Source organism: Halichoeres trimaculatus, unplaced genomic scaffold (assembly GCF_033239565.1).
Source record: "Halichoeres trimaculatus isolate MK-OKI-2021-1 unplaced genomic scaffold, fHalTri1.1 fHalTri1_scaffold_9, whole genome shotgun sequence".
Taxonomy (NCBI): Eukaryota; Metazoa; Chordata; class Actinopteri; order Labriformes; family Labridae; genus Halichoeres; species Halichoeres trimaculatus.
Genome location: NW_027437188.1, coordinates 5408335 through 5420879, shown reverse-complemented (window position 1 = coordinate 5420879; position 12545 = coordinate 5408335). Strand labels below are relative to the sequence as shown.

The 12545-nt window shown below is 39.7% G+C and overlaps 1 protein-coding gene across 1 annotated transcript; it reads right to left on the bottom strand.

The window, feature by feature from the left end:
- Positions 1–1054: 1054 nt before the first annotated feature.
- On the bottom strand, positions 1055–11957 carry polr2i (RNA polymerase II subunit I). Its single transcript, XM_074680387.1, has 7 exons — positions 11796–11957; positions 11555–11609; positions 11264–11337; positions 8859–8933; positions 6631–6682; positions 2372–4112; positions 1055–1677 (listed from the first exon to the last, which is right to left on the bottom strand). The coding sequence occupies exons 1-6, from the start codon at positions 11855–11857 to the stop codon at positions 4050–4052; spliced, it is 381 nt and encodes a 126-aa protein (XP_074536488.1). The 5' UTR covers positions 11858–11957; the 3' UTR covers positions 1055–1677; positions 2372–4049.
- Positions 11958–12545: the final 588 nt, after the last annotated feature.

The window sequence follows — 12545 nt, the reverse complement described above, 5'->3', positions numbered from 1 at the left end:
CAATTCCAAAAGAAACAGAGGATCTGTGCAGAGTTTTCAGAAGAGGGGTGATGTGAGGGGTTCTTTTTTTTATGTGTTTAAGCTCTGGCAGCATTTTGCACATGTTGCAGTTGCAGCACAAGTTCCAGGTAAGGCTTATGTTTCTAAGATGATATAAAAAGGTGTGTCTGACCTTGTTAAAATGAGTGTGAAAATTTAAATCTCTTACTAGAACCACCCCCTGATGACTGTAGAGTATGTCAGGCCTCAGATTTGTGCAAAGTAGTTCCTATTTTACTCCAAGTTTACCCCTGCATCTCCCAGTCACTGCAGCCCTTCGCATGTCCTGACCCACTCCTGGTTGTTATATATTTTTGTAATAATCAACATAATTCAGCATTCTAATCAAGTCATATGCTGTGTTCAGTGTTGATGTATGTTTATCTGGCAGACAGAAGGATAGCTTGTGCCTGAGGTCTCTCCGACCTTGTGTAAACTTTCACCCAGTCTCCTAGCTCCATGCTCTGATTCAACACACTCCACTCTTTGATAGCACATCTCTCTGAAACCTGGCACCAGCTGTGGGTTGAGACAGGGGTGCCAGTCGTGTTTTTTGGCCAATTACTCTCGGGTGTTAGGCGTTGCAGTGATTGTTATAAAATTATATTGCTCCCGGATATCAGAGCTCATTCTGTTGGGACCTGTGCTGTAAACCTTACCTGTGACCACAATTAAAGCTGAACTGAGAAATGGATTCTCATCTTGTGATCGTTGGGAGTTGTTCGACTAAAGAACCGGGTAGATTTTATTTCATAGTCAAAAACCTCCCTCCCTTGTATTTCTCAGCTCTTTCATGGTCAAACTGCATGGCTGCACTTTTTTCCCTTATTACAGCCTGAATTCATCCATGGGCTCCTACTTTAACGACCAACATAAGGGGGAAAAAAAGACCATCTGGGACGAGAGTTTCAGTTCTGTGACTTTTATTGTTTCTCATGGCGACAAAACAAAGTGACAGAGCAGACAAACTACAGAAGTTGGATAAAGGACATTTTCATCTATTTCCACTGCAAATATTCTTGGTAAGTGATGCATTTGTAAGAAAAAAAAAGAACAAAACAGAAAAGAAAGCAGGCTGTGATTTTTCCCAGTAAACCATAACAACATAGAAAAATTGAGTATAGGTGCATGAGTGCTGATTTGCCAAAAAGAAGAACCAAAGTCAGCATAAACTGAAAGTTCCTCAGGTTGCTATGAAAAGAAAAGGCATAGATGGGAACTTTGGATTTGAACTCTTTTGTCATCAGCCCAAAAGAACCCCAACAAACACAGTGTCGTTACTTTCAGTTGCAAAGATGTCATTTTTGTCCGGAGCAAAGAGTCTAACTGAGACTTTTTCATCTTTCTTCAGCTTAATCACACTGCTGACACTGGCCATCTGACTGCACTTATCAGGCAGCGAGGTGTGATACAGAGACACCACTTTCTCTTCACCTTGGAATATGGCGCACTGACCGCGCCCATACACAGACGCATGCACAGTGAAGTGGTAGAGGCCTTCTTTAGGGCAGGTGAAGACACCAGTCTCAGGGTTGTAGCCATTTCCCTGATTGATCAACACATTGGCAAACTTCAGGACTCCAGAGTGTTTGGGGTAGCTGTCGTCAACATTCAGCTTGGCTGTGAAGGCAACAGGGTCTGGGGAAAACAACAAGAGAGTGGGTAGAAAGGGTTATTAATCTGGTGAGTTCAACACAATATGACTTTCAAAACAAGAACACAAATGTGAAAATGTGCCGTCATTGCTGGAACCAATCAGTCCCATGGGGGGAAAATTATGTTGATGTGTGACAACATCAATCATGGCAAAAGACACAATGACTTCTATCTATGTTAATCTGGTTCCTGTTAGAACTGTTAAAAAGAATATTGCCACCATCTTTTCCAGGCTGTGCACTATTTGTCAGTTTAATTGATATACACCATCTGATAGGCTGAAAGCTTTTCATTGTTTTGGACTGATCATCAAACACCAAAAATTAATAATCAATAATATTATGTTTTTTTTAAGTCATTTCTTGATAAGCAACAGTAAAACTTTAATATAACAGCCCCTTAACACCACATGTATAAATAATGCTGTCATAATGACATTTGAGGTGCTGATCTACTTGTCATAAACTATGAACATTGTAACCAATCCCAAAACAGAACTAACTGACCATTCTGATTAACATAAAAAAAACCTCTTTACTTTGCCGGACTAGCTATAATTTTCCCTTCTGTCTCAATTCTTGCGTGTCTTGTTAGTCAATTTGGACAAAAGCATCTACAAAATGAAATTGTAGCATTGTAGAATGAAAAAGAGTCAGTATAGATGGGCAAACTTTACAATTTAATGGGCAGCATCGGCAGCATATTTCTGTCATGACTGGACGCCTGGTGGTTTTGTAGTTTGTGTGTTAAGAACAAGAAAGAAAATTAAAGCCTGGTTACATGTTATGTTAGCACTTTAAAACATGTCACTGAATGTAACATTTTTGTTTTTTCTTAATTTGCTTTCCAACATTTAACCAATAGGAACTTTGCAAAGATGATCCTTATCATTCAGTTTGAAGACCTGAAAAAAGAACTTCTAATTTTTTTTTCTTATATTTTTGAAGAAACAAAAAGTTTAGGACACAGAGCCTCTTACCTGTCGCTGTTGTCACAGAAGAATATCTCCAAAGTAAGGATGTGAAGAGACACAGGCTGAGTTTTTATACTGTGTGAAGTGGGTCAAAAAGTGCCTGAAGACTTGTTCCCAGGATTATATGTTCCCAAGATTATACTGCCAATCTCCTCTTTCTCAGACACACCTAAATTTTTTCCAGGTGCAACATCTTCTTTTCCCCATGGTTAAATTAATTACCTCTGTTTCAACCTGTCAAAAACCAGGCATCTTTTGGCTCACTGACACAGTCTTATCACCTTTAGGAGTGGCATAACCTTCAGATGACATAACATGTTTGGCAATCTTGGCCTTCTCTGTCAAAAATGTGATCGGTGTATCTTTAGTTTGAGATAAACACAAACTTGTGTGTAGTGTGGAGAACCCCATTTCACAACTCCCTGTGATTGAAAAGTTCACCAGTCCTAAAACACAAAGCCAGCTCCATTTCCCAACTTTGCCCTTTTAAGTTAACAGAGCTATAGCTCACAAGCTACACTCAGAATGTCTTCGCTACTTGTAACAGAACATTTATTATAAATGCATTGCAGTGGCAGAGCCTGCAGCCTGCACTGCTCATATCACCAGTGTGCATCGTTAATAAGAGACATACTGTGTGATACCACATGGATATTCATTGTGTAATAAGAAAAATACAGTGATAATCCATGACACTACCTTAATACTCAAAGGTACAGTGATTTAAACTTTCTCATACCCCCCCAACTAGCGGAATGTTTGCGGCGCTTCCTTGAATCTGTGACACAAAGATTTAAGGCCCCAAAAGGGGGTCTAACTAGGTACAAACAAGGTGTACCTAATAAAGTGGCTATTGCTCGTCACGTCTTTATCATCTGTGCAGACTGTAATGATAACTGGTTGCATGAGAAAGAAGGAAGATGAGATAATAGTGTGAATATTCCACAGTGATGGTTCAGCTGTGACACTCATTGTGTACAGCTGATCAGGTGTGACTGCTCCGTGTTGATATCAGAAGTCATGGGGAATTTAAACTGTATCAGCAGTGTTTCTTGTTAGATACAGCAATGTGATTGCTTTTACTGGAGGAGGAAACAGGAAGTGGGAAAACCCAGAAAGTGATGAGTCACACATGACCAGTTAAGTGTTTGCTAATGGGAAGTATTCCAGCAAAAGTAGAACTAACCATCCACATCAAAGACCCAAAGACAATTAAAACAAGGGGATCATTTAATCTCACAAAAAATGTCTGAAAGGGATAACTATTACAAAAGCTTTTGATACATAATTTTCTTAAATGGTGCCACACAAACTGCTGTGACAGTAAAAAACAACATGACTTGAAAAAGTTTTAACTGAAGAACCTTCATTTTCACCAGCTTTACTCAGTCCATCTATGTCCACAGTGAGGTGCCGTGCAGACATAGTACAGCCTCATAGCATCCTGTCAATGAAAAGGAACATGTGCTTAGAATGGAGGAGTAACATAACATAAGAAAACATGCATTCAAACAAAACGACAGCAGCATTTTTGTCACAGCCCAACAAATGCAGATGGTTTCTAGACTTTGAGTCCGTAGTAGCTTTTAGAAATGAATGTGCCAACAGAGCAGCACTTTTTTTACAGAATAAGTTTTAATGGAAATGGTCAGGGATTGGTGGAAGAGATATTTAGTCCCCTTAAAAAGTCACATGGAGTTATATTTGTTTCAGACAATGCTGGTGGTTTTCGGACAAAAACTTTAGGGAATGGAGCCTGAATCAAACCCTGAGTAAACTATGAGATCCTGACTATTCAGCAATATGGAAGTGTATCAAAATGGTCAAAGTTGTGAAATCTTTCTGTGCTTTGGAGCCAGCAGTTCTCTTCGTTCCTTTTTTTCTCATTCCATTTTTTTCTCCCATCTCTTTTTGGTTCTCTTTGTATTTAGAGCCTGTCGTTACTTTTCATGGCTCATTTGTGAGCCTTTGACATCAAACTGGTTACGTTATCAGAGGTGCTTTTACTTTTTTTTTGATACTGTGTGTCCAGACATCCCACATGAAACCATAGAGATATCAGCTGTTGGCAGCTCAAAGCATGTCAATGCTAACCGGTGCTAGGTCCAATGTTCCCCGTGAGCTGATGACATGTGGGTGCTGTTGTGTGGGCTAACGACTAAAGTACACCAGATGCATCGGCAGTCTGTCTCTACTCTGTTACAGCAACGGATCAGATAGGTTTTCAGTGTCAACTTACACTGGATCCGTTCCACTGCAGCCTGTCTGTGTGGCTGGTCTGTCATGTCAAAAGTAAGAAGCAGCTATCCTATTTTTGCTAGACATGTAGCTGTGACGCTTAAGTTTATGCTGTGCTCACATTGGCTCCAGAACAGTTGCAGTTCAGATTCGGTGCGGATTTTCCGCAAGCTGCCACTCACATCAGCTCTGGATAAAAGCTGCAGCTGGCTCCAGTGCCGGACGCAGATACGGCACTCGCAAGAGTAGAAGCTCACGTGGGTTCACGTTCTTGTCTGGAACTTCTCGGCTTTGTGACCCCACCTCTCTATCAGTTATACAACTTGCCGTACTGAACACACAGCCGGTTTGAGTTGGCGCAGTCAACACACTTTGAAACAGAGTTGGACTGCAGATGTATCTGGTGTATTTGTGGCACAAGAAGAGATGACATGGACCTGTCCTTCCATCTTTCAGTATGGGAACATAAGGTCTATGTAAGATCTTAGATATGGCTAACAGAGCCAACTCCAGACACAAACACCACATTGGAAGGATTTCAGCTGCTGAAAGTGGACAGGATACAGAAGAGCTCGGCTAAACAAACTGCTGAAGAAGTCCAGCTCAGTCCTGCTGGACCCTGTGGAGGTGGTGGCTGACAGAAGAACTATGGCCAAGCTGTCATGGACATTTTTTTTTCTAGTTGACACTTTACATTATTCTTTTTATATAACCTTGGAAAATTTGCCCAATACACATTCCTGTTTGCTGTAACTCTGTAAATATTCTTGCTGTAGGATGAATAAATGTGGATCATGTCCTTGTATATTTATATACGAGTCTTTATTTTAGCAAATTGGTCTGAATCTGACCTCAAAACTAACTCAAAGTTATTGCAAAGGTCTTCAAAAACTGAGCAGGCAAACAATAAAAAAAAGAAAATCAGGAAGGGGACAACTCCTTTCTAATATCAATAGATGAGTGGGAGAAATTAAATGACAAAAGTTTTGGAAAAACAGGATGAGGCACTCAAGGGAAAGAGACTGCCTTCTGGAGAAAATGCAGGAATGAAAGACAAACTCACTACTTTATTTTGGTATTATTCTAAAACTGAAACATTATTGGATGTCAATCAGCAAAAGCATGGAAAAGGTTGAAAAACTAATACCGACTATTGGTTCTGAACCTTGCAGGATGTCAGCTCATCCTCTTGGCTTTTCAAAAAGCCAAAATAATTCTTGTCGCCAGACATGTTTCAAAGAAATAGCTATGAATAGCACCAGCATATTCCTTTGATGTAGTGCGTGAAACTTGAACGTGATAGAAAACTTAATGCTTACTTTAAGATTTGAGAATAAACCCCTGAAAAGAGACTTCAGGTTTGTTTTTACTGGAACTCGCTGGGTTTTCTGCTCCACATTGACTGTTATTTTTTATTTTTAGTTTGTATGATTTCAATATTTTTTAATTTCATTTTTTTAGGTTCACTTTGCAATAAATCCCATGGAAAAGAGGAAGAAAGAGTTTATCACTTTCTGTCTCCATTTTAAAATGTTTTTCTGCCTTTTTACTGTGCATATCCCAGCATAGAAAAAGAGAACCTTCAGTTGAACAAACTTCACCAAGTGTCAGTGCATTTTTCTCACACACCAACCATAAAGAACTTCCTCCTTCAAAAAGTCTGAATTATCCAATTTAAAACTAAAGGTCAGGGGTGATGTAACACATTCAATTTCTTTCATTACCTCAGCCTTCATACTGTGTGACTGGAAGAACACTGCCTCCTTGTGACCACATCTGAAAAGAAACAGCACAATGATTTTAAAAAGTTATTTACTTGCACGATGGCTCAACTCACTGTTAAAAAGACACATTTAACAATCTTTGAAACACAAAAAAATGAGGACAAAGCCTCCTTTGAAAATGTATGGTGACAACATAATGACCCAGTTTTATTTATTCTTCACATTATCCCTCTTTTTATGTGAGAGAACATATTTCAACTTTTGAAAACACAAAGATTTAAGCTCTGAATTGTCTGCACTTTGAGACTTGCATTGTATTTCACCACTCATACCCATTAATAAATAGTCAGAAACTAGATGTGTCCAGTCCAACAGAGTCTAACAGCATTTGTTCATTTATCAGTGAATCGGATGTAGCAGGCCATTAAAAGACACAAAACTCAGTTCTTACTCTGATCAACTTCCCCAACAATGCTGTCAGTGAATCTGGTGATGATGCTCTAGTCTGCAGGTCAGGTGATTTATAAAAAGTGTGGATTGACTGTAACTAACCAAAACTAAAAAAAAATAGGGATGTGTCACACATTTCTTAATATTGAAATATTCAAGGCATCCTCAGTTCAATAAGTTCTTGTAAACTGCAGTATCTCTTTCTATAGCCTTCTTCCTTGGATTACATTTCTCACTGAGCTGGCTCCATTTCTGCGTACCAGCCTGCCCAAGCAATGAGTTGGGGAAATTCCTCCCATAAGCAAACATCTCCCCTTTGCACGCAAAAGTTAGGGGAAGCTGACTAATTCAGGATATGGATGCGACATCAACATAAGCAGAGTCACTGTAGTCACATCCCATAAACGACAGAATTAGCTCTCAGCCTGAATAAGGCAGAAATAAAAAAAAAAAGATAAATAAAAACAACTTTCAAAATAAATGGTTGACAAGTTTACTGGATACTTGGTTACAGTCAAAGTTTTCAGTGTGATGAAACAGGCCCTCTTTTAACCTGGCAAGATCCAGGCAAACTTAAGCTAACTGGTCAGTACTAGGTTGTAGTCAGACTGTTTGCTTTATATCAGCCAAATCACTGCCCGATATAAGTCATGTGGCACATAATGTATGAATCAAATCACACAGCTTCTAAATTCAGTCAGAACCCAAAACTTTTATTTTCTTTGTATGATTAGTTTTCTATTCTTTGAACCAGAATAAAAGTTTTTTTGTGTAAAACTAGTATTAGCAAATAGTAGGGGTGTAACGGTACATGTATCCGTGCCGAACCACTCCATAAGGCTGTTAGGTTCAGTACAGTGCTGTATTCGAATGAGTACAGTAAGTTTACGTTAGCCGCTGCACATGGCTCGTTAATATTCACGTGAGTACTCGTCTATGATTGGCTGAGCAGGGAAGGCCTTTTAATATTCATGAGAAAAGTGGGTGATTCCTGCTTTGTGATCATGTGTATATCATGTGGACATGACGTCTCACGGTGAGCCAATCAGAAGATGAATATCAAAGCGCTTCCGTAGCCACAGGAGCTTGTGTCTGAATTGTGCATCATGGCTGCTGCTAACGACCAACCGGAGCTTGAAGAGCCTCCCCCCTCGCTGTATATTGGCAAGTTTTTGGTTTAATAAACATGCTTAACAAGCAAATGGTTTTGCGTTGTTCCATACTGTACCAAAAATGTACCGAACCGTGACCCTAAAACCAAGGTACGTACTGAACCGTGATTTTTGTGTACCGTTACACCCCTAGCAAATAGTTATAGAAAAGCCATTTTTTCCTCCTCATCTCTTTCCTGCCCCTGTAAAATTTGTCCAAAATGTCAAAAAATGTAACAGCAAAAAGCACTTCCACAACCAAAAACGTACTACCTCTTAGGCTATGGGCCAACTATACCAAGGCTGTGAGGTTAGCTGTGGTAGAGCAGGACATGTTACACTCCACATATAATTTGTTCCCCCATTTCTGCAATGTAACAAAATGTTCCACTGAGTACAGAAGCCCTAATAGCTACTGAGTGAATGGCAGTCAAGGTTTGACTCAGAATGTGATTAGTTATCCTGATGGGCAGATTGACACTTTCGCCTCTGAAATAGTGAACTGGTCTGTGTGAATGGGAGAATATGACATTCATTGCTTAAACACTAAAGATGTTAGAAAGGCTAAGAAGCATTGGATATCATCAAACGGACTCACTGAAGTACATGTCAACAAGTAACACTCACTTGGGACAGGGATGGTCTTCTGTTCTTGGTAGTGTTGGATCCTGGGATACATCAGCAATGATTTGCGTCAGCTCACTGGAAAGACACATGTACACATGTAAGTTTTACCATCATTTCTATAAGTAAAATTTTATGAAAAATGTTTTACCTCACCTCTGGTCACTTAATAAGTGTTAATAACATTATATCAGAAAGTTAATTTTGCAGTTCAATTTAGATTTTATGAGTGGTTGATCCTATGAAATGGAAAGACTGCAATAATAAAAGTATAGTGAACTTTAAAATGTTTTGATGAGTTCTGAAGGTTAATTTGTCAGTTAACTTTTTTTAAATTTTAGAACTGCTTTCAGTAAGTGCTCTTTGAGGATACTTCACGATTATCCGAAAGAGCGTACCGACCACATCACTTTTTTTTTTTTCAAATAAGATCTGAAATGTGTTTGGAAATATTAAAAGTTATGTTAATGAAGAGTACAGTTTACTTTCACTAATTGTTGCATGAACACAAAAAGTATGTTCTAATGGTTCGGCCACACCAAACGCAAATTTGCGGCGGAGATTACATACAAAGTCAATGCAAAGAGTGGCAGACGCAAATTCGCTTGAGTTGAAAATATTGAATTTTCAATACGAATTTGCATGAAGGCTGTGCCGCGGCAACCAATCGGCAATGACATTCCCCCATGACGTCATTGATTTGATGACGTTTGGGGGGAACCGCCACCTGCTCCGACTCCAAGATGGAGGAGAAAATAATCTGTGCGGTGTGTCATCATCCAGAGTTATATGATACGACGTGTGCTCTACAGAGACCGGCACAAAAGCAGCAGGCTCGGGTGAAAGTCTCTGAGGAGACAGATTTTGGAGGTACGTTCTGTAAATATTAGTTTCCAGCTGGATTTGCCTGCATGGGTCATCACTGAGTCCGACTGTGTTCTCCTCAGTGGAGTTTTGAGCCTGATAGAGAGGAGGAAAGAGCGGGGCAGGGGCAGAGCCAGGGAAAAGATGAAAGTTCTCTGCTGTCCTCTCTTTCCTCAACCCCTTCATTATCCCCAGGAGGACCTCCGGCAACATGGGTCGGGGGTTCAGGTGGTCTGGGGTTCGGGGGTTAGAGGATGAGGTCACAGGGAACAGCCAGGCAGGGCTGGTAGATTACCAGGGGGAGGCAGCAGGCATTGATTGTGATCTCCAAAGCTTTCACACACTCTCCTGTCATTCTTTTGAAACCACAGCTCATTGTTTTTCAGCTGCTCTTTTGGGCTTTCGGTCTTTAAATGAACGGGCTCTCTACTACATATGCGCAGGAATGTGCTAACGCCTGTTCCCCTCACCTTGTCAAAATAGTCCAGCGTCCAAACTCAGCCGTTCACGCGGCGCGTTACAGGCGATTCGCGTGACTTAATTTGCGAGTTCGCGTTTGGTGTGGCTGCGGCATAAGATGTGCACAGTTAGCAGTAGGCAGTAGTAGCAATAGGCTACTCAGGGTCCCAAAAACTTCTGCTGAAGAAAACTATCTTTATTTTCATGACAGATTATATTATTGCTCATTTCCTGTAGATTACAAAGGTCAGATTAATCAATAAACACCAAGCCAATGTTTCCTCTGCACCTACACTCCCTATCTAAGAGTGTTAATCTTATAGTACTCTATATGAGTCAAACCCTCCCCATAGCTGTCTAGCTGTCAGTTATATTACATTCTTGTATATTCTATCTGATGTATGCAAGTATACAGCAGATGCATACACACCCACGTCAGCATTTTTGTGCACTGATCTGCCTTATTCTTTTCTTCTTTTTTTTTTTTTTTTTTTTTTTTTTTTTGGGGGGGTCGACCGTGAAAAATCTAATATGAATGCCTTATCTGGGAGTTTGAGTTAAAAAGACAAATTTAACCACTAAAGCAGGGATGTCAAACTCGTGCCATGGAGGGCCAAGAGGCTGCAGGTTTTCCTTCCAACCAAACACTCCTCCAGCTGATTCCACTGATTACTTCACCTTCAAGCAGAGAGCAGGGACTAATCAGTGAACCCAGCTGGTGAAGTTCTTGGTTGGATAGAAAACCTGCAGCCTCTTGGCCCTCCATGGCACGAGTTTGACACCTGTGCACTAAAGGATATTATTTAAGGTTAGCCCTAAGTGCACATCTTATTGTAAGGACACAGCATGCATGTTGGGGTATGAGACATCTAGACCAATAGGACTGGGAGTTAAAGCTTACTAATATTGCTTACAAACCGTCTTAGTCTCAAATAATCAGGCTTGTGCAACAAAAGGAAACAAGCTAAAAATCATTTTCACTGGTTGGATTATATAATTTGAAGAAATGTAAATTCCCAAAGAATGAATGAAACGTCTTGAAGGGATATGTGGAAGTACAAAAGACTCGTCTTTCTTGTACTTACTCAACCTCATGGGTGATCTTGTTGACATAGATGCAGCTTTTGTCAGCCTCCTGCTGATAGTCACAGTTCCTGCACTGTGCACAAGAAATTCGGATGATTATTACAGAGTGGATAGCGTCTGCAATCAGGCCAAACCGAGAGATTATCCCATTCTTTTCATACTAATCTCTAAACGTAAACAAAATAGAACAGGACCAAGTAAGGCTGTGTATGGTCATGCTTTTATCACTCACTGCTGTGAAGGAAATGATCAAGTATAAAGACTGTGTGAACTAACGGTGTTAATCTTACCGCATATAGCAGGATGCGGTTCTCCTTGTCTTCTTTGGGATATAACATGTTGTTACTGAAATACAAAATTGGCTTTAAGAATGTTTTATATGTTTGGAAAAATAGAAAGACAGAAAACATTACATATAAAGCAACAAGGTTTGTGAGTAAGGAAAGCAAGGTTACACTTCACGTTAGCCAACTTAACATTAAACGTTAGCCAGCAAAGTGAGCTAGCTGGTTTATTCCGACAAAAACTCACCATTCTTGACAAAAACGTATTCCAACAAAACCCTGCTCGTATGTTCCGCTGTCTAAATCCATTCGTAAACAATTGTCTGAGGCAGAACTTCACGAATTGAAAACGTGATGTTTCGACTGTTATGGTGCCCGGTTTGAAAATAAAACATATGCGCATGCGTGGTCGGATATCAATGTGACCATTTGTAAGGCAGCGCCCCCACGTGGACGGAGGACGGAAAATGTCTTTTTTGTTGTTTGATGAAGGTCAGGCAGAAAGCATAAACGCTTGTAACGCCACCTACTGCACCGACAGTATAAAAGATTAAAAAAAGACCAGTCAAGAATATTTTTCAAATTGACATCATATCAGTTGTGTAATTGAAGAAATTACATAAGAAAAACTGTATCATTAGTGAAAAATCAAAATAAAATAGAAACATAAAAATAAATAAAGTCTGAAGCTTTTTAATTTCTCAATTTACCCCCTTTATTTTGGGTGTCTGTCTTCATCTTCTAAAGAAGTTGCTTTTTTTTTTCTTAGTAAAACTGCTTCCTTTCAATGGCATAACATTTCTTCTAGAATAAGGCCAGTCTTTGAAAATTTCCTCATATTGCAACTTATGCAAGTCTGCATTTCCTTCCATATTCCCCTACTGCAACAACCACTTCGATTGAAACTCTTTCTGCTTTCTATTCCCTTTAATAATCTCATACTCATAACTATCATCCTAAAATATGTATGCATTGCATGATTTAATTTTACTTTGAG

What these genes read in the sequence shown, in the direction of transcription:
- polr2i (XM_074680387.1), bottom strand. Translation starts at nt 11,857, where the DNA reads ATGGATTTAGACAGCGGAACATACGAGCAGGGTTTTGTTGGAATACGT. An exon ending in ATACGTTTTTGTCAAGAATG is followed by an intron (nt 11,610 to 11,795) that starts GTGAGTTTTTGT and finishes TTTGTATTTCAG; the next exon opens with TAACAACATGTTATATCCCA. An exon ending in AAGATCACCCATGAGGTTGA is followed by an intron (nt 8,934 to 11,263) that starts GTAAGTACAAGA and finishes GTGTCTTTCCAG; the next exon opens with TGAGCTGACGCAAATCATTG.